Genomic DNA, 23,433 nt, shown 5'->3' with positions numbered 1-23,433 from the left:
AGTGACTGGCGTATTGTGACGAGCCAGTTGCTCGGCCACCATTGACCATACGTTTTCAGTTGGTGGGGGATCTGGCGAATGTTCTGGCCAGGGCAGCAGTCGAACATTTTCTGTATCCAGAAAGGCCTGTACAGGACCTGCAACATGCGGTCGTGCATTATCCTGCTCAAATGTAGGGTTTCGCAGGGATCAAACGAAGGGTAGAGCCACGGGTCGTAACACAGCTGAAATGTAACGTTCACTGTTCAAAGTGCCGTCAAGAGGTGACCGAGACGTGTAACCAATGGCACCCCATACAATCACGCCAGGTGATACGTCAGTATGGCGATGACGAATACGCGCTTCCAATGTGCGTTCACCGCGATGTCGCCAAACACGGATGCGACCATCACGGTGCTGTAAACATAACCTGGATTCGTCCGGAAAAAAAAAGTTATGCCATTCGTGCACCCAGGTTCGTCGTTGCGTACACCATCGCAGGCGCTCCTGTCTGTGATGCAGCGTCAAGGGTAACCACAGCCATGGTCTCCGAGCTGATAGTCCATACTGCTGCAAACGTCGTCGAACGGTTCGTGCAGATGGCTGTGGTCTAGCAAACGTCCCCATCTATTGACTCAGAGATCGAGACGTGGCTACACGATCCGTTACAGCCATGCGGATAAGATGCCTGTCATCTCGACTGCTAGTGATATGAGGCCGTTGGGGTCCAGCACGGCGTTCAGTATTACCCTCCTGAACCCACCGATTCCATATTCTGCTAACCGTCATTGGACCTCGACCAACGAGAGGAGCAATGTCGCGTTACGATAAATCGCAGTCGCGATAGGCTACAATCCGACCTTAATCAAAGTCGGAAACGTGATGGTGCGCATTTCTCCTCCTTACACGAGGCATCACAACAACGTTTCACCTGCCAACCCCGGTCAACTGCTGTGTGTGTGTGAGAAATCGGTTGGAAACTTTCCTCATGTCAGCACGTTGTAGGTGTCGCCGCCGGCGCCAACGTTGTGTGAATGCTCTGAAAACCTAATCATTTGCATATCACAGCATCTTCTTGCTGTCGGTTAAATTTCGCGTCTGTAACACATCTTCGTGGTGTAGCAATTTCCAGCGTAAGCCAAGTTTAAGAGAGACACGCCCCATCTCCAGTAGTAAAGGAATACATAGGTGAGGCCACAATTGAACACTGTGTGCGCGTCCCATGTTGCAGGTGCGCATGCTGGAACTGGAGTGCCACTCGGAGGAGAGTATGAAGGAGTCGCACCGCAAGGCGCTGCAGGACCTGTTGCGCAGGCTGTCGGCGGCGCTGGGCATCGACTACTCGGACACTGCGCCCTCCTCGCCAGACAGCCTCATCCACAAGGCTGCCGAGCTGGTGCAGGTACTGCTCTGCCTCTGCTCACTGTATAGCAAGGTCGCCGTCGTAGCCATCCGCAAGAGGAGGCGTCCTGGACTCTGGCGTTCAGATCTTCTATTCGTCACAGAACCCATTACCATTTTTGGAAATAACTGTCTGCGGAGCTGTTAAACCGCTGATTTATCATTGCCGACCGCTATCGGGTACATTGATTTTTTCTTTACATTTTTTCCTATTTTTATTTCATCCCCCACGCCCCACGGATTGGTTTGGGGGAGGGGGGAGAAAGGAGATTTAAAAGATTTATTGGTTCATTAAAACGTTTACACAGATGAATGAAGTGATTAGTTCATGTAGACAGCAAGGGGTAGAGGTATAATGAGATTTGTAGGTTTTTGATTGGTGGGTCTAATGGTTGTATGTGTATGTATGTGTAGTGTGCGTACTGTAAGACTTTCGGTAGACACACCATCAGATTATTTGACTTGTCACTCTAACGAAGTAGGCGAATGTCAGAAATATGTCCAGTGGTCTTATCGTGGCGTGTTTATCTTCTGCCGTTAGGTCAGACGATAGAAATGCCACTTGCACGCTTAGAGTAGCAGATTGACGGTGACCAACTTTAAACAGAACTCGATTAATTTTCACGCACATTTATTAAAATAATAACAAGCATAAAAATTACTTAACTTGGTTCTGGATGCTGTTTACAATGGACAATCTGAAGTTCCTTTGGTATTGGTACGTTAATCTTATTCTCACATATATCTCTCATACTTGACAAAAGTGTCTATACATTTATCTTCATGACTATGTACAGGAATATGCGCAGACTGAAACTTGACTATAGACTGGTACAGACAAATGTACAATTCGTACAGACTGGTACAGACTAATGCAGACTGGTACTGACTGATGCAGACTGACTAATCGGAGGTCTGTACATTCGTTATAATGCCTCGCGCGTTCATGTATCACTGCGTAAGTGTGATCCGCGAGGAGAAACGGTTCTACGTTAGCAGCAATCTCATTGGCTGCGTTACATATTTATACGCGGATCAGAGGAAGCAGAATTTGGTCCGTCTCTATGGCAGCACCATCTCGTAGTGCGGAGACGGACGAGCGCTGCACCTGCACTGTTGCTTAGTAGGGCGCGCTCTAGTAGGAAAGTTGTGTACGCGCTGACTACGTGGAACTATGTACTCAACAGTATGTTTGGTTGAGGGATTTTGGAGGGCATTGAGGTAAGAGATTCCGATCAAAGCCTAACGATGTGGGTGGAGAGGAGTGGTGACGACGGGAGCACTGAAAAGGAGGAGGCTCTGTCAGATCAGTTACAATGGATGTATATGAGGGTGGATTTAATGATCGAGTAAGGGGACATGATTAAAGTTCTGTTGGGAGGGGATACAGAGAATGTATAGATGAAATGTTGAGGGAATGTGATGATATAGGCACGGCGGAGAACCAGGATCGGTGAGGAGGAGGGGGGGGGGGGGGGGGGCGAAGCATAAATCCATGAAACTACATTTGCATAGCAGAGGATTAGGAATTTATAGGTGTGAAAGAGTGTGGAAGGGTGTAGCTCTACCTAACTTTTCTCTGTCTGTATAGGTCTCGAAAGGCACAACAGTGCCGACCAATTGCCGTGTGATCCTTAGCCAATAGGCGTCACTTGATGTGGTTACGAAGAGGCACGTGGTCAGCACACCGCTCTCCCGGCCGTCGTAAATTTTCGTGACTGGAACAGCTACTTCTCAGTCAAGTAGCTCCTCAGCTGTGGCCTCACAAGGGCTGAGTGTACCTCGTTTGCAAACATCGCTCGGGAGACCAGAAGGTGACCCATCTAAGTGCTACACAATCCCGACAGCGCTGAACTTCGGTTATTTGATGGGAACCGCTGTTACCATTGTGGCAAGGCTGTTGGCACTGAATAACTTAAGTTTGTTGAAATAACTCACTGGTAAGAAGCCAGGTCTGTAGCTGCCTATATTTCGACACGTGGAACTCCATCGTTTTCAAGGCACTAACGAAAGGAAAAATCGTAGTGTAGGGTAGCATAAACCCTAGGTCGCCAGGGTTACTTCAACCAGAAATCAACAGACGGCATAGGTAAGAAGGCAATACATACCCAGAGCAACTAGCGCCATCACAATGCTGGCCGCTATGGGCATGCGGTTCTAGGCGCCTCAGCCCGGAACCACGCGACTGCTACGGTCACAGGTTCGAATCCTGCCTCGGGCATGGATGTATGTGATGTCCTTCGGTTAGTTACGTTTAAGTAGTTCTAAGTTCTAGAGGACTAATGACTTCAGCTGTTAAGTCCCTAAGTGCTTAGAGCCATTTGAGCCATCACACAACCTAAGATGACCAATATCAGATGTAAAATGAATTCAAAGTAGAGGTTTGAGTGCTGCAAGGAAAAACAATTCTGTGCTCTTGGGCAATGAACTGTACAGTAAACGTTCTCACCCTGTCCTTTATGACAATTTTTAGACACTCCAGAATAAGCTGTATTTACGAGATTGTGAAGAACACATGCGGAAGCTTAAGATAGGGACTGTGTCCTTCAGACTGTGAAGGATGGTGGAGCCTCTGTAATGTTTTGGATTATTGTGTTCTGGTTTTCAGTTGCTCTTATATTTTGGGTCCTCATGTTATTTTGAAGAAAATTCAGGACATTTTCAAAATATTGCCCATAAAATTCAGGACAGTGTCGGAATACATGCCGCAATTATTTCTACGTCGCTTCCTCTTAAAGTCCTTATAGAGTTCCAGAAGGAGGGTACCTCCAACACCCAGCACAAATTAAACATGACTGTCGAATCTTCCCCAGAATCCTACCTCAGTTTCAAAAAGGATGCCTTCATTCCCTTCCTGCTGCATACCTTGGTCACAACAGTACCTTATCAAACATCTGACGGAAAAAAAGACAGAATACCTGCCAATTCCTACTGAGACTACATTCGTTTTTACATGGCAAAGCAATTGTAGTAGAATTTGAAAAACGTGGCCATCCAACATGGTAGGTTTGTTCCTTCATCTACGCTTATCTATGGACTCGAATGCATTGTTCACGGAGAATATGCAGAATTTTCTGCACTAGAACAGAGATGAAAAGATTGTCAAGAAACAATTTTTTTTCAGTAGGTAACTATCAAACATTTGAGGCACAATAACTTTTGTGTTCTTCCATTCAATTTCAGTTCCGAGAGCACGAAACGGGTATACAAAAAAGGGAAATTTTAGAATTTTGTCTCTCTTACGTAACTTTCTGCATGTGTATTTATAACTATGCTGCACTATTCCAGGAGTGCTGAGGACATTTTACAGTATGCACTATGAATGTCAAAGGATTACAGAAGGTAATGTGTGCACACAGGTAACATAGCGCATGGTCACCTCAGCCGCATGGATGCACAGTGCGTAACCGTATGAGACATACAACAATTTTTTTAGAGAAAGTAATTTTGAAAGTTTATGTTCGTGAGACAGGCAAAATACCCCCAAACTTCAAGAAGAATATAATAATTACAATTCCAAAGAATGCATGTGTTGACAGGTGTGAAAGTTATCGAACTATCGGTTTAATAAGTCACGGTTGTAAAATACTAACACGAATTCTTTAAAGGCGAATGGAAAAGCTGGTAGAAGCCGACCTCGGGGAAGATCAGTTTGGATTTCGTAGAAATGTAGGAATACGTGAGGCAACACTGACCCTACGACTTATCTTAGAAGCTAGCTTAAGCGAAGGCAAAACTACGCTTATAGCATTTGTAGACATGGAGAAAGCTTTTGACAATGTCGACTGGAATACTCTTTCAAATTCTGAAGGTGTCAGGGGTAAAATAGAGGGAACGAATGGCCATTTATAATTGTTACACAAACCAGAAGGCACTTATAGGAGTCGAGGGGTATGAAAGGGTAGCAATGGTTGAGAAGAGAGTGAGACTGGGTTTTAGTCTATCCACGGTGTTATTGAACCTGTACATTGCACAAACAGTATAGGAAACCAAAGAAAAATCTGGAGTAAGAATTAAAATCCAGGAAGAAGAAATAAAAAGTTTGAGATTTCTCGATGACATCGTAATTCTGTCGGAGACAGCAAATGACTTGGAAGAACAGTTGAACGGAATTGACAGTGTCTTGAAAGGAGCTATAAGTTGAGCATCAACAAAAGCAAACCGAGGATAATGGAATATAGTCGAATTAAATCAGGTGGTGCTGAGGAAACCAGATTAGGAAATGAGACACTTAAAGTAGTAGATGAGTTTTGTTATTTGGACAGCAAAATGACTGATGATGGTCGAAGTAGAGAGGATATAAAATGTAGACTGGCGATGGCAAGGAAAGCCTGTCTGAAGAAGAGAAATTTGCTAACATCGAGTATAGATGTAAGTGTCAGGAAACTTTTTCTGAAAGTATTTGTTTGCAGTGTAGCCATGTATTGTGAAACATGGACGATAAACAGTTTAGAGAAGAACAGGACCTTTCAAAATGTGATGCTGAAGATTAGATAGGTAGTTCACGTAACTAATAAGGGTAGCCGACCACTGTGGGCGAGCGATTCTAAGCGCTTCAGTCTGGAACCGCGCGACCGCTATGGTAGCAGGTTCGAATCCTGCCTCGGGCATGGATGTGTGCGATGTCCTTAGGTTAGTTAGGTTTAAGTAGTTCTGAGTTATAGGGGACTGATGACATGAGATGTTAAGTCCCATAGTGCTCAGAGCCATTTGAACCATTTTTTAATGAGGAGGTGCTGTATAGAATTGGGGAGAAAAAGAATTTGTGGCACAACTTGACTATAAGAAGGGATCGGTTTGTAGGACACGTCATGAGGCATCAAGGGATCACCAATTTAGTACTGGAATGAAGCTTGGAGGGTAAAATTCGTAGAGGGAGACCAAGAGATGAATACACGAAGCAGATTCAGAAGGATGTAGCTTGCAATAGTTACTCAGAGGTGAAGAGGCTTGCATAGGATAGAGTAGCTTGGAGAGCTACATCAAATCAATCTTTGGACTGAAGACCACAGCAAGAAGAGCAGCATGTTCATTTTTCCCACACATCTGTAAAAAGAAAACCAATGAAAAAATTGTAGATTCACAGAATTGATAGTTTCGTGAACTGAAATGCTATGTGGGAACAACGTGGCTCTCTCTTTTATCCTACATAGGTATATTATTTTTAAACTGGAAAGCTTCCTCCAGTTATTTTGTAAGCTTAGGAGAAGACTGTCCAATGAGTTTGCAAAAGTTATCGGTGCTTAACACTGACAATGACTTGATAAGTTTCTTTTCACTTTTGTAGCAGTTTTTTAAATATTTTTAATGAAACACTAAAATGATTTACAGGCAACTGAACAACAATTTTGGATGCGTATTATATCATGGATAATCGTAAATATGGAGTGACAAAAAGAAAGCGTGTCCCTCTTCTTTGGATATGAATCTGGCCAAAACATTAAATTATTGTCTTTACCTCAGCTGACTAGCAAAATTCAAAGAAATTTTTCATCATCTCTTGCAAATCTTTGGAGTACCTAAGTGAAGAGTTTGATTTTATTGATAATCGTTTCAGCGTCATCCGAGAAACAGATAGCGTAATGACATAGCCACCAGAGCGCCATTTGTGCCAACTTTTTAGTAGGAAATGTTCGCAGCCAGAAGGCTCCGTGTGGTGCAAACGTGTGAAGCAAGCAGGCAACCATGCCATAGAGATACAGTTTTGCTTCCTACAGCCATCTGAGAGAATCTGAATCGTGGCCTTCCGAGAGGCGGGATGGTCCTTTCTGAGAATTGCCACACAAGTTGAACGTTCTGTGCCAGTTGTGTAACGATGCTGGTATCAGAGGTCACGTGAACTTCTCACGTGAACATGCCCTCAGACGCAGCACAGACGCCCACCAGGATCGACGTATTGTAGCGGCAGCAGTGCAGATCGCACAGCTGTCACAGGACAGATAAGAGTGCTTGGGAGCCCAGAAGTGTCACGTGTTGCGAACTGTTTATTAGCAGTGGATCTATGGGCACGCACACCTCTAGTCCGTCTTCCACTCACACCACAACATTGATGTGCATGGCTCGACTGCTGCCGTCAGAGCCTCACTTGGAAAATGGAATGGCGGTCCATGGTCTGCAGTGATGAAAGTAGACTCTTCCTGCACGCGAGTGGTGGTAGCAATGCAGACTTGGTGAGCGATGTCTTGTAGACAATACTCGTCCAAGAGCCACTGGCCCCTTCCCACGCATTATGGCCTAGGGTGCAATAAGCTTCAACTCTCGTTCACCTTTGGTGTTTCTGGAGGGGACGCTAAACGGCGCTCAGCACCTGCATAATGTTGTTAGACCACTTCTTTCCCCATTCTTGCAACAGGAAGGTGGTGTGTTGTTTCAACAGCATAATGTTCGCCCACACGCTACCCGTGAAACTCAACGCGTTCTGAAAGACGCAGCAACTTCCCTAGCCAGCACGATCCCTGGACTTTTCTCCAATCGAGCATGTGTTAGATGCGATGGGACAAGAAGTAACTCGTGCGACTCGCCAACCAACAATTCTCACAGAACTACGTGAACAGGTCGAGCAGGAGTAAAACAACATATATCGGGACAGTATTCGCCATCTGTACCACCGACTGGATACCTGCGCTGCCGCCTGTGAAGGCTACACCACGTACTAATATGGAGCATGGATCGATAACTCTTACCACAGAACTGGTGGTGCTACTCGTCTGTAAATGTAATCATTTCATGCACTCCATATCCACTATTCCAACAATAAATCTTGAGTGAACTGGAATCCTCTAAAAGGGTGCACAAACTTTTTTTGTTTTGTTTTTGCAGTGCATATATGGTTCTAAATGTTTTGCAGAATTATCCACTGCTCAAGAAAGTCAGCAAATAATTCTTAAGCCAAATGCCGATTTCACAAATTTGCTCATTAATTTCATTTGTATTGGTGATGGCCTTGCCGCAGTGGATAACACCGGTTCCAGTGAGATCACCGAAGTTAAGCGCTGTCGGGCGTGATCGGCACTTGGATGGGTGACCATCCAGACCACCATGCGCTGTTTCCATTTTTCGGGGTGCAATCAGCCTCGTGATGCCAATTGAGGAGCTACTCGACCAAATAGTATCGGCTTCGGTCAAGAATACCATCTTACGACCGGGAGAGCGGTGTGCTGACCCCACGCCCCTCCTATCCGTATCCTCCACCGAGGATGACACGGCGGTCGGATGGTCCCGGTAGGCCTCTCGAGACCTGACGACGGAATGCGTTTGTTTCATTTCTATTTTCTGCCACCTCAGCATTCACAGACAGATTTTCTTTTATGTGATGACTGGTGTGTGATGGGTCAAAAGAATAAAAATGAATTTGAGAAAAAAATAATTATTTATCTTAACTTAAATATAGACTGCAAAGATGCTACAATTATTTGTTAAATATAACTGAAAGCAACAAAAATGTTATTTAAACAAAATGCTTACGCAGAATAAATTCTATGGTCAAAATCGACGACTCATATCGAATATTCTTCTGCACCACCTTTTTTTTTTTTTTTTTTTTTACGTAATCACTGTTCACAAGGACGGTGCTTGAGCAAGATTCAGTCTGTTCGAGCAGTTTACGTCACAGTTCGGGAAATCTCGTGTTTTGACCAATCTTTTGATCGGCCTGCGAGCCAATGACTGTTGTTGGTACTATGACAACACCTTGTTTTTAAAAATAAAAATAACTATGAAATCTGCACTGAAATATCTTCTGGGGTGTAGGCTAGGTGTGACAGTGGCAACTAATAAATAAATAAAAGATTGCAATCGTGATTTTTGCCCAATTATCGAGTTTGCACTCATTCTGGGATCCAGTGGCGTCTGATGGTACTATCTCCAAGATGGGTCTTGCCGCTATAATTAATTCTTGAGATAAAAATTGCAGTCACTTCATTATGATGTATTTTGTTTGTTTGGCATTTAATTCTTCAGTAATTTTCCTAACTGTTTCATCTGAATATTTATTTTATTTATTTAGCTAATGCCTCTATCCTACATGTATAAAATGTATACAAGGATATCGGACATTGTTAAGTCTTTACAGTATAAAATACAGTTTATATTGCATTCCTAAGGCACAAGATATTGAAGTAATTTAGCAAAGAATCATATATATAATAAACGTTAGAGACAACATGCTAAGTCCAATATTCATAATGCATATTTATTTTTGCTGGATGGTTTCCAGGTACTCTCCCAGACTGTAAAAGCAATGATCAGTTAAATATGCCTTTAGTTCAGTATTCAACTACTGCGTTTACTTACTGATTTAATACGGTTAGGCAGATTATTGTAAATTTTTATCCCAATATGTAGAGTGCTTTTTGACACAATGATGTTCTCATCTGCTTCACATGAAGATCAGATTTTTGTCTTGTATTGTATGCATGTATATTTTCATTTTTAATGAGATACCTGGGTAGCTATCAATATATTGTTTTATGAAAACTGACGTTTCATAGATAAAAATGCCAGGAAGAGGAAAAATTGACATTTTTTAATATAGGTCTGCCTGATTTCCTATTTTTAACCCCTTCAATAATACTTAATATTCTCTTTTGCATCCTGAAAAGTTTAATATTTGTTATTGCATTGCTCCAGAATACTGTGCCGTATTTAATTACAGAATACACATACAGGGTGTTTCAAAAATGACCGGTATATTTGAAACGGCAATAAAAACTAAACGAGCAACGATAGAAATACACTGTTTGTTGCAATATGCTTGGGACAACAGTACATTTTCAGGCGGACAAACTTTCGAAATTACAGTAGTTACAATTTTCAACAACAGATGGCGCTGCAAGTGATGTGAAAGATATAGAAGACAACGCAGTCTGTGGGTGCGCCATTCTGTACGTCGTCTTTCTGCTGTAAGCGTGTGCTGTTCACAACGTGCAAGTGTGCTGTGGACAACATGGTTTATTCCTTAGAACAGAGGATTTTTCTGGAATTGGAATTCCATCGCCTAGAACACAGTGTTGTTGCAACAAGACGAAGTTTTCAACGGAGGTTTAATGTAACCAAAGGACCGAAAAGCGATACAATAAAGGATCTGTTTGAAAAATTTCAATGGACTGGGAACATGATGATTGAACGTGCTGGAAAGGTAGGGCGACCACGTACGGCAACCACAGAGGGCAACGCGCAGCTAGTGCAGCATGTGATCCAACAGCGGCCTCGGGTTTCCATTCGCCGGGTTGCAGCTGTGGTCCAAATGACGCCAACGTCCACGTATCGTCTCATGCGCCAGAGTTTACACCTCTATCCATACAAAATTCAAACGCGGCAACCCCTCAGCGCCGCTACCATTGCTGCATGAGAGACATTCGGTAACGATATAGTGCACAGGATTGATGACGGCGATATACATGTGGGCAGCATTTGGTTTACTGACGAAGCTTATTTTTACCTGGACGGCTTCGTCAATAAACAGAACTGGCGCATATGGGGAAACCAAGAAGTCCCATGTTGCAGTCCCATCGTCCCTGCATCCTCAAAAAGTACTGGTCTGGGACGCCATTTCTTCCAAAGGAATCATTGGCCCATTTTTCAGATCCAAAACGATTACAGCATCACACTATCTGGACATTCTTCGTGAATTTGTGGTGGTACAAACTGCCTTAGACGACACTGTGAACACCCTCGTGGTTTATGCAAGATGGTGCCCGGCCACATCGCACGAGCGACGTCTTTAATTTCATGAATGAATATTTCAATGATCGTGTGATTGCTTTGGGCTACCCGAAACATATAGGAGGCGGCGTGGATTGGCCTCCCTATTCGCCAGACATGAACCCCTGTGACTTCTTTCTGTGGGGACACTTGAAAGACCAGGTGTACCGCCAGAATCCAGAAACAATTGAACAGCTGAAGCAGTACATCTCCTCAGCATGTGAAGCCATTCCGCCAGACACTTTGTCAAAGGTTTCGGGTAATTTCATTCAGAGACTACGCCATATTATTGCTACGCATGGTGGATATGTGGAAAATATCGTACTATAGAGTTTCCCAGACCGCAGCGCCATCTGTTGTTGACAATTGTAACTACTGTAATTTCGACAGTTTGTCCGCCTGAAAATGTACTGTTGTCCCAAGCATATTGCAACAAACGGTGTATTTCTATCGCTGCTCGTTTATTTTGTATTGCCGTTTCAAATATACCGGTCATTTTTGGAACACCCTGTAGGAGTAGCATACATTCAACAGCCTGGCTTTGCTGCTACAACTTTTTAAGATCCTCATCTTGTAGCATGTTGCCGGCCGGCGTGGCCAAGCGGTTCTAGGCACTTCGGTCTGGAAACGCGTGACCGTTACGGTCGCAGGTGCGAATCCTGCCTCAGGCATGGATGAGTTTGATGTCCTTAGGTTAGTTAGGTTTAAGTAGTTCTAAGTTCTAGGGGACTGATGACCATTGATGTTAAGTCCCATAGTGCTCAGAGCTATGTGTATGTGTGTATGTGTAATCCCCGCTTAAATAGTCTGCAACTGACCATTAATGTCCTAATGAGCGAACTAAAAAGCCTTACATCTGAAAAGTCTAAACCAACGGGGAACTTGCCTGACAATAATTTCGAAATTCCAGGCAAAGTGAAAAACAAAGTGTCACATTCTCAACGAAACTAATTAAATGAAGCTACACGGTCGTTTCACTTTCTGATTTAATCACTACAATTTGCGCACACGCTGTTCTTATCGGTATAATTTTCACTTCTTTTCGCATGAACAATATGTATATCCACACTAGCCGCCATTTTCTCAATGGTCACCCAGTGTTGTTCTCAAACTGTTTAATATCCGTTATTCTAATACGTGATTGAATTGCTCTTGTGCAAGCGTCTCTCATAAACAAAAATATTCTATTGGATTTTTTGGATGATATTTTCGTCTTTGTCTGCTAACTTAGAAATCAACATAAATGTTTATATATCCATACATACCGGTACGGTACGAGAGTTCGTAATGTAAATTTGTTGAAACGCAATAGGAGTTGGTGCTGCGGTAGAATTTCTTGCGCATCCCTTGCACTCGCGACGCGCGAGATAAGTGTCTCTGATTCTTTTAACGAGCATGATATTGTATCGAACTCTGCGGCATATCGGGAAATCTCGAGCCTGTTCGAACGCGAGTATCGTTTGCCCAGCCCTAGCAATCACATTTTTTTCTTTCAAGGCAGTTGACAAATATCCCCCTCGCATCATTTTGGTATTCGCGTAAATTTTGTGTTGACATTTTGCTTCGGTACCTCGAAAAACTATGATCGATTTCAATACCTAATATCGATTTTATAGACAGTCAAGATCCTGGGGATCTTTCAACAATTGGACGTTTTTTGGACTTCGACATACATTTTTCAATAGCAGTATTGTTGTAAAAGAAGATTTGAGGTTATTGTCCCGTCAACCGGAGAAGAAATGCTTTTTTTTTCAGTACATCGATTATGGATGACGAATTGTGACTGTGATTTAAATTGGCAATTTATTGGGATATCAATATGCAACTAGTCGCTTTTCTGGATTTTAGATATGATTTAGTGTACCATTAACTAGTTTTTGAGCCACTGTAGACTCACTAGCAGATGGAGATGTGACAGGAACATTACATCTTGGACCAAGAGTGGGTAGACTGTGATGGGGAGTGGAATGCGTCATGATTTCTTAAGCTGTTCTTTTCTCATAATGTACATACAAATATACACAGTGTTTAGGTGCACTTGGTTTCAAAATTTCTCACAGAATTATTGTATGTTTGTATTACTTTATATGATACATTTTAATCCAATGATTCTGATTCTGGTAGCTGCAAGACATCTCATTTATAAAGGAAAGGGTGATAATGTTAATTGTACAGTTGTATGCGAAATTTAATATTGAGGACATGGGCAAACCGACATTTATCATATAATCCATGTGAAGTCAAACATGAAGTTGATTCTCAGAAAAATCTTTGTCTTAAAATGGATAACTAGCCAAACGTAAAAACAGTTACAGACAAGGAAAAACAACTTGCAAGGCAGGTTGCATATCACACTATGATGCACAACCTGTGTTTTAGGTTGATTGAATGAACAACTTGCAAGGCAGGTTGCATATCACAGTGTGATGCACAACCTGTGTTTTAGGTTGATTGAATACACCACTGATATAGTTAAAACACCATTCAACTAAATATTTCATACCTTCAAACGTAAATTAAGTCAACACACACTTGGTATAATATGCAATTGCTCAGCAATTGTTCTCAAAGCAGAACAGGTTAGTTCAACAATTATCATATCCATTTTACTAACCACGTGGATTCTAAATCAGTTCATTTAGTTATTCTTTATCCAGGTAAAGCTGTAGTAATTATTATCTCTTCATTAACTTCAGTTTAAAATTTTGATATTTGTATTGATAGGAAAGCTGAATCCCCAGTAATGATGTTAATTTGGAGTTTTGTCCAAATCAATGAGTAGTTTGTGTATGATTGAATATTCAGTCATGTCTTGATTTGTACTCATTTGTCCTGTATTTTTCGTGAAATGTCCAGAATTTGTGTCAAAATACTGAAAAAAGGTACTGCTGTCATCATTCCAGAGATTGGTTTCATCTCCACAGTGCATTACTGTAGGGACGGCCCTGTTGGAGGTGGTATGCCATTGCATTCCTCAGAAATCTGGACTGTCTTGCCCAGCCATCAAGTTCACCACCCCCATTTCTCATTTGCTTATCTTTCCACATACACTTAAATTTTCCCGAAAAAACTCATTGCTATCAATATCAGGTTTCAAATAGCTTTCTGCACCTAGTATTATGTGAGCTTCACTGTTTTTCACGGGCACTTCGAACCCTGGCACTTTGTTGTGAATGGTTCGACAAGATATTAATACTCTCACATGTGGGAGGCATTTCTTACAATCTTGCATTGATACTTCTGGGTTTCCTATAGCTGTCATTTTCTGGATTGGAAGGAGGACCTTGCATTGATACTTCTGGGTTTCCTTCAGCTATCGTTTTTCTGGATTGGATGGAGGGTCAATTAATCTGAAAAACCTGTGTGTGCACTCACACAGAGTCAGCTGTCTGAATATCAACCTCTGATATGTAGTGCACACCTGACCCATTTTGGGGCTCCCAAGTTGGAACCCTATGGCACAAGTCCAGGGAGTTTGCAGCCTAGCTTGTCACAGAATCCGCAAAGTCTATGGTTCAGTCCTTCCACTCGATTAAGAACCAGAGGACAATGATCATTTCTGGGGACAATTGTGAGATTCATTGAAAATCTATGCACAAGGCTGGTCTTCTCAACCTTCTGTGCCAGTCCCTAGAGTGACACAAGAATGACCTTGGAGACCATATGACAGGCATCATTTGTTCCAGTGTGCACCTCAATCTTCAGCTGGTTGCACCGTGCCCCCTCAGTGGCTGCTGGAATAGCCTCTTCAGCATGTCGAATGAGGCCCTCAAGCATGCTTACTGAGTGCGCTTGGTGTCTTTTCCTTTCTGTTGCTGCCATTTCCCTAAGGGGTACCAACATTTTCCATACATTTGAAAGCCAATGATTGGTAGACCTCTACCCTTTTGTGTTTACCTCCTCTTAACACTAGACAAAAAAGGTTTCCCTAAAACAGGTGAAATGAGTCCCATTAGTTCAGTGTCAGTGAAAGACAGCACTTCAGACTTGTTAGGAAGATCAGTACAACACCATGAGTCCTCCCTGCTCCCACCCATCTTGTATAGGATGCCTAGATGTATCGCTGACATGTCACTCACAGTCAAATGGGTGAGGAATGACAGATCCTGTACTTCCTGCAGAGGAGACAGGAACGAGAATAGTAATTGTGGTACCTCTGGTATCGATATCACAAGTAGACGACTCTCGGGAGCACTTTCAATTCATTGATTCACAGGAGCTGCCAATCATGTGCCATTAGTCAGGACAGATTCCACTTACAAATGTCAACCAGCTCATTTCGTATTTGAGAACAACATTCACAGTGGGGTTGCAGAGTTGCTATAATTAAACATTAGTTCCCCATGATTATATAACAATGAAACTAAGTAGAAACTTTTGTAAGGAGGTGTGGAAGAGGAATAATAAATAAATCATTGAGAGAAACACATAACAGTCTGGAAGTTTGTATGGATACCATTTCAAAACTGTTTGCTGCACTTCTTGAATGGTGGACCATGGAATGTTCAGCCATCATGACAGCTTGTGCACTGCTTGAAGATCACACATTGTGTCCAACATTCTCAACCATGGCAACAGTTGGACTCTCTGAGAATCAATTCACAAATTGCCAGTTAATTTTAACTTTCAAATTGTGTTCTTCAACACTGGTGTGAAAAGAGGACCTCTCTGCATTCCTTTAATGCACTGCTACTCACGAAGAGCAGTAGTGCTGTTGCTGTTCTTTTTGGTGTTGGGTTGGTGTGTAAGCTCGTAGCATTTTTTCATAAGTTCAATAAACACAGCTGATACACATAATAAACTTTAGTCATCAATAATATATTCTCCTTCACTATATACAACAGTCTGCCAATACTGGGGTAACTTTTTAATATCACGACTATAGAAATCGTGTGGTTTTGGGGCAAAGAATTCATCGAGCAACGTTCAGAGAACATTTTCATCTGGAAAGGAAGTTCCTCATAAGTTGTTTTACAGAGAGCAAAAAAGGTGAAAATCTAATGATGCAAGGTCAGGTGGATAGGGTGGGCCCAGAATGACTTTCCACCAAGTCCTCATAGTGTTTTTTGTCAGTCTAGTAGAATGCGGGCAGGCATTATCGTGGAGTAGCATCACTCTGCACAGTCTTCTGGTTGTTGTTCTTGAATTGCATCTACAAGACCTCTCAGTTGTTAACTATAAATGTCAGCAGTGATAGTTACATCTTGGAGAAGCAATTTGTAGTACACCATACCATCGCTGTTCCACTGGATGCATAACACTATCTTTCGTGGATGTATGCAGGTCTTTGTTTGGGTTAAACCATTCCTTTGTTTTCTGTGTGTTAGTGTAAAGACACAATTTCTGTTCACCAGTAATGATACAGGCTACAAATGGTGAGTGCTGTTCATGAGCCAAATGATGACGAGAAAGCAGAGATGCAAATATGTCCATCTGCTGATTTTTATGATTTTGGCTTAGAGCATGTGTTACCCATAACACCTGATTTTTGAACTTTTCCCTTTGCATGCAAATGCCACATGATGGTGGAATGAACACAGTTCATCACATTTGCCAGTTCACGAGTACAGTGATATGGATCGTTGTACATTAATGTATTTAAACAATCCTCATCAAACTCCAAGATCTCCCTGAGTGTGGAGAGGCACTGATGTCAACACAGACCTCCTTAAAATGAGAAAACTATTTTCTTGCCATGTCTGTCCAATAGCATTATTCCCATACACAAACCAAATGATTCTGGGTGCACTACTGTTGTTACCTCTCTGTTGAACTCAGACAGAAGTTGTTGTTGTTCTGGTCTTCAGTCCTGAGACTGGTTTGATGCAGCTCTCCATGCTACTCTATCCTGTGCAAGCTTCTTCATCTCCCAGTACCTACTGCAACCTACATCCTTCTGAATATGCTTAGTGTATTCATCTCATGGTCTCCCTCTACGATTTTTACCCTCCACGCTGCCCTCCAATGCAAAATTGGTGATCCCTTGATGCCTCAGAACATGTCGTACCAACTGGTCCCTTCTTCTTGTCAAGTTGTGCCACGAACTCCTCTTCTCCCCAATTCTATTCAATACCTCCTCATTAGTTATGTGATCCACCCATCTAATCTTCAGCATTCTTCTGTAGCACCACATTTCCAAAGCTTCTATTCTCTTCTTGTCCAAGCTATTTATCGTCCATGTTTCACTTCCATACATGGCTACACTCCATACAAATACTTTCAGAAACGATTTCCTGACACTTAAAGCTATGCTCGATGTTAACAAATTTCTCTTCTTCAGAAACGCTCTCCTTGCCATTGCCAGTCTACATTTCCTCTCTACTTCGACCATCATCAGTTATTTTGCTCCCCAAATAGCAAAACTCCTTTACTACTTTAAGCGTCTCGTTTCCTAATCTAATTCCCTCAGCATCACCCGAGTTAACTCGACTACATTCCATTATCCTCGTTTTGCTTTTGTTGATGTTCGTCTTATATCCTCCTTTCAAGACACTATCCATTCCGTTCAACTGCTCTTCCAAGTCCTTTGCTGTCTCTGACAGAATTACGATGTCATCGGCAAACCTCAAAGCTTTTATTTCTTCTCCATGCATTTTAATACCTACTCCGAATTTTTCTTTTGTTTCCTTCACTGCTTGCTCAATATACAGATTGAAGAGCATTGGGGAGAGACTACAACCCTGTCTCACTTCCTTCCCAACCACTGCTTCCCTTTCATGTCCCTCGACTCTTATAACTGCCGTCTGGTTTCTGTACAAATTGTAAATAGCCTTTCACTCTCTGTATTTTACCCCTGCCACCTTTAGAATTTGAAAGAGAGTATTCCAGTCAACATTGTCAAAAGCTTTATCTAAGTCTACAAATGCTAGAAACGTAGGTTTGCCCATCCTTAATCTAGCTTCTAAGATAAGTCATAGGGTCAGTATTGCCTCACGTGTTCCAACATTTCTACGGATTCCAAACTGATCTTCCCCGAGGTCGGCTTCTACTAGTTTTTCCATTCGTCTGTAAAGAATTCGCTTTAGTATTTTGCAGCTGTGACTTATTAAACTGATAGTTCGGTAATTTTCACTTCTGTCAAAACCTGTTTTCTTTGGGATTGGTATTATTATATTCTTCTTGAAGTCTGAGGGAATTTCACCTGTCTCATACATCTTGCTCACCAGATGGTAGAGTTTTGTCAGGACTGGCTCTCCCAAGGCCGTCAGTAGTTCCAATGGAATGTAGTCTACTCCCGGGGCCTTGTTTCGACTTAGGTCTTTCAGTGCTCTGTCAAACTCTTCACGCAGTGTCGTATCTCCCATTTCATCTTCACTTACATCCTCTTCCATTTCCATAATATTGTCCTCAAGTACATCGCCCTTGTATGGACCCTCTATATACTCCTTCCACCTTTCTGCTTTCCCTTCTTTGCTTAGAACTGGGTTTCCATCTGAGCTCTTGATATTCATACAAGTGGTTCTCTTATCTCCAAAGGTCTCTTTAATTTTCCTGTAGGCAGTATCTATCTTACCCCTAGTGAGATAAGCCTCTACATCCTTACATTTGTCCTCTAGCCATCCCCGATTAGCCATTTTGCACTTCCTGTCGATCTCATTTTTGAGACGTTTATATTCCTTTTTGCCTGCTTCATTTACTGCATTTATATATTTTCTCCTTTCTTCAATTAAATTCAATATTTCTTCTGTTACCGAAGGACTTCTACTAACCCCCGTCTTTTTACCTACTTGATCATCTGCTGCCTTCACTACTTCATCCCTCAAAGCTACCCATTCTTCTTCTACTGTATTTCTCTCCCCCATTCCTGTCAATTGTTCCCTTATGCACTCCCTGAAACACTGTACAACCTCTGGCTCTTTCAGTTTATCCAGGTTCCATCTCCTTAAATTCCCACCTTTTTGCAATTTCTTCAGTTTTAATCTACCAGACAGAAGAATATGTCAAAAATGTTCAGATTTCTCCACTTGGAAGTCTATTTTCTAGCATCCACTGTGCTCCACTTACTATCTTCAAAAACAAAATGAAAATAAAACTCAAATAGCAATAATGAACTACAAATAAAAAATAACAATTGATAAAAAAAAAACCTATAGCAACCGGAATGCCAAAATGCAAAACAAAAATTCTCTTTACTTATGCACCAGCCCAATGAAACAGCTTTAGAACTAAAACCATGCTCAGTTTGTCCAGACTTGTGTTGACTGTTGGCAATTCTATTGCACATTGGTGAGTTTGTTCAACCCTATGTCACCATACCAGTATGGGTGCCTAACGAAAAGTCATGACACTGACACCACTAACAACACAAAGCCTACAACACACAGTCTGAATATCACTCCTATAAAGTTAGGCACCCATATGGTAAATAGTTTTCCACCTACACTGGCTCAGATGCCTGTGCATCTGACTGAATACTGAAATAAATTAATATTTGTGTTGTATGAAAATAGTATTTCCCGGGCAAATGTGGACTCTGACCATAATTTATTCATTATGAACTGCAGATTAAAACTGAAGAAACTCCAGAAATGTAATAAATCATGAACAGAAATAGTTGAGAGTTTCAGAGACAACATAAGTCAATTAATGATTGAAACAGTGGAAAGGAACACAGTAGGAGACCAACAGGTAGATGGGGAAGGCAGCAGAGGAACAATTACACAAAGAGGCAAGGCTCCATAGAAATCCTTGGACTAACAAATATGCTGCTGAATTAAATTGACAATTAAGGAGAAAAACTAAAAATGTGTTAACTGAAGCAGGCAAGCCAGAATGTTGTTGTGGTCTTCAGTCCTGAGACTGGTTTGATCCAGCTCCCCATGCTACCCTATCCTGTACACGCTTCTTCATGTCCCAGTACTTACTGCAACCTACATCCTTCTGAATCTGCTAAGTGTATTCATCTCTTGGTCTCCCTCTATGGTTTTTACCCTCCACACTGCCCTCCAATGCTAAATTTGTGATCCCTTGATGCCTCAGAACATGTCCTACCAACTGGTCCCTTCTTCTTGTCAAGTTGTGCCACGAACTCCTCTTCTCCCCAATTCTATTCAATACCTCCTCATTAGTTATGGGATCTACTCATTTAATCTTCAGCATCCTTCTGTAGCACCACATTTCGAAAGCTTCTATTCTCTTCTTGTCCAAACTATTATCGTCCATGTTTTACTTCCATACATGGCTACACTCCATACAAATACTTTCAGAAACGGTTTCCTGACACTTAAATCTATGCTCAATGTTAACAAACTTCTCTTCTTCAGAAACGATTTCCTTGTCATTGCCAGTCTCTACATTTTATATCCTCTCTACTCCGACCATCATCAGTTATTTTGCTCCCCAAATAGCAAAACTTCAGTACACTTTAAGTGTCTCGTTTCGTAATCTAATTCCCTCAGCATCACCTGACTTAATTCGACTACATTCCATTATCCTTGTTTTGCTTTTGTTGATGTTCATCTTATATCCTCCTTTCAAGACACTGTCCATTCCGTTTAACTGCTCTTTGAAGTCCTTTGCTGTCTCTGACAGAATTACAATGTCATCGGCGAACCTCAAAGTTTTTATTTCTTCTCCGTGGATTTTAATACCCATTCCGAATTTTTCTTTTGTTTCCTATACTGCTTGCTCAATATACAGATTGAATAACATCAGGTTGACAGTCTTAAATTCCTGGGATTACAACTTGATAATAAATTCAGTTGGGAGGAGCACACCACAGAACTGCAGAAACGCCTTAACAAATCTGTATTTGCAATTAGAGTGTTAGCAGACATAGGCAACATAAAAGTGAAAAAGTTTGCATACTTTGCCTACTTTCATTCCATAATGTCATATGGTATAATATTTTGGGGTAACTCTTCAAGTCAAACAAAAGTTTTCAGAGTCCAAAAGCATGTAATACGTATTATTTGTGGAGTAAACTCACGGACGTCTTGTAGAAACCTCTTCAAAGAACTGGGTATACTAACTACTGCCTCTCAGTATATTTACTCCTTAATGAAATTTGTCCTAAATAATATATCTCTTTTTCCAACAAACAGCTCAGTTCATACATACAATACCAGGAACAAAAATGATCTGCACAAGGACTTAAAAGCACTTACTTTAGTTCAAAAAGGGGTCCACTACTCAGGAACACTCATCTTCAATAATTTGACAGCAAACATAAAAAAATTTAGTTACAAATAAAGATCAGTTTAAAAGGAGCCTGAAAGACTTACTAGTGGCCAACTCCTTCTACTCCATTGACGAATTTTTTAATGGAAACAAATGATGTCTTGTATATATTGATACTATTAGTATTGTTACTTCAGCTTAAAAAAAATAAAAATAAAAAATAAAAAAAGGTGACATGTTCCACATCCACGAGGATCTCCTCAACATGGATCAATGGAACGAAAACTAATCTAATCTAATCTAATCTAGGCTACAACCCTGTCTCACTCCCTTCCCAACCACTGCTTCCCTTTCATGTCCCTCGACTCTTATTAGTGCCATCTGGTTTCTGTACAAATTGTAAATAGCCTTTTGCTCCCTGTATTTTACCCCTGCCACCTTTAGAATTTGAAAGAGAGTATTCCAATCAACATTGCCAAAAGCTTTCTCCAAGTCTACAATGCTAGAAATGTAGATTTGCCTTTCCTTAATCTTTCTTCTAAGATTAGTCGTAAGGTCAGTGTTCCAACATTTCTATGGAATCCAAACTGATCTTCCCCGAGGTCGGCTTCTACCAATTTTTCCATTCATCTGTAAAGAATTCGCTTTAGTATTTTGCAGCTGTGTCTTATTAAACTGATAGTTCGGTAATTTTCACATCTGTCAACACCTGCTTTCTTTGGAATTGGAATTATTATATTCTTCTTGAAGTCTGAGAGTATTTCGCCTGTCTCATACACCTTGGTCACCAGATGGTAGAGTTTTGTCAGGACTGGCTCTCCCAAGGCCGTCAGTAGTTCTAATGGAATGTTTTCTACTCCCGGGTCCTTGTTTCGACTCAGGTCTTTCAGTGCTCTGTTAAACTCTTCACGCAGTTTCGTATCTCCCATTTCATCTCCATCTACATCCTCTTCCATTTCCATAATATTGTCCTCAAGTACATCGCCCTTGTATGGACCCTCTATATACTCCTTCCACCTTTCTGCTTTCCCTTCTTTGCTTAGAACTGGGTTTCCATCTGAGCTCTTGATATTCATACAAGTGGTTCTCTTATCTCCAAAGGTCTCTTTAATTTTCCTGTAGGCAGTATCTATCTTACCCCTAGTGAGATAAGCCTCTACATCCTTACATTTGTCCTCTAGCCATCCCCGATTAGCCATTTTGCACTTCCTGTCGATCTCATTTTTGAGACGTTTATATTCCTTTTTGCCTGCTTCATTTACTGCATTTATATATTTTCTCCTTTCTTCAATTAAATTCAATATTTCTTCTGTTACCGAAGGACTTCTACTAACCCCCGTCTTTTTACCTACTTGATCATCTGCTGCCTTCACTACTTCATCCTTCAGAGCTACCCATTCTTCTTCTACTGTATTTCTTTCCCCCATTCCTGTCAGTTGTTCCCTTATGCTCTCCCTGGAAGTCTGTACAATCTTTGGTTTAGTCAGTTTATCCAGGTCCCATCTCCTTAAATTCCCACCTTTTTGCAGTTTCTTCAGTTTTAATCTACAGTTCTAACCAATAGATTGTGGTCAGGGTCCACATCTGCCCCTGGGAATGTCTTACAGTTTAAAACCTGGTTCCTAAATCTCTGTCTTACCATTATATAATCTATCTGATACCTTCTAGTATCTCCAGGGTTCTTCCTTGTATACTACCTTCTTTCATGATTCTTGAACCAAGTGATAGCTATGATTAAGTTGTGCTCTGTGCAAAATTCTACCAGGCGGCTTCCTCTTTCATTTCTTACCCTCAATCCATATTATATCATCTACTATGTTTCCTTCTCTCCCTTTTCCTACTCTCGAATTCCAGTTACCAATGACCATTAAATTTTCGTCTCCCTTCACTACCTGAATAATTTCCTTTATCTTATGATACATTTCATCAATTTCTTCATCATCTGCAGAGCCAGTTGGCACATAAACTTGTACTACTGTAGTAGACATGGGCTTCATGCCTATCTTGGCCACAATAATGCGTTCACCATGCTGTTTGTAGTAGTTTACCTGCACTCCAATTTTTTAATTCATTATTAAACCTACTCCTGCATTACCCCTATTTGATTATATATTTATAACCCTGTATTCACCTGACCAAAAGTCTTGTTCCTCCTGCCACTGAAGTTCACTAATTCCCACTATATCTAACTTTAACCTATCCATTTCCCTTTTTCAATTTTCTGACCTACCT

At 41.5% G+C, this 23,433-nt stretch overlaps 1 protein-coding gene across 1 annotated transcript in view; it reads left to right on the top strand.

The window, feature by feature from the left end:
• Window positions 1–23,433, top strand: part of LOC126278367 (coiled-coil domain-containing protein 170) — a 335,535-nt gene that overhangs the window by 144,853 nt on the left and 167,249 nt on the right. The window contains exon 5 of the mRNA XM_049978435.1: window positions 1,211–1,381. Within this exon, the coding sequence (XP_049834392.1) occupies window positions 1,211–1,381 (171 nt within the window). The remainder of the gene's footprint in view (window positions 1–1,210; window positions 1,382–23,433) is intronic.

This window comes from Schistocerca gregaria, chromosome 6 (assembly GCF_023897955.1).
Source record: "Schistocerca gregaria isolate iqSchGreg1 chromosome 6, iqSchGreg1.2, whole genome shotgun sequence".
NCBI classification, from domain to species: domain Eukaryota; kingdom Metazoa; phylum Arthropoda; class Insecta; order Orthoptera; family Acrididae; genus Schistocerca; species Schistocerca gregaria.
Note: the sequence above shows the minus strand (reverse complement) of the source record. Positions and strands in the feature narration are given on the sequence as shown.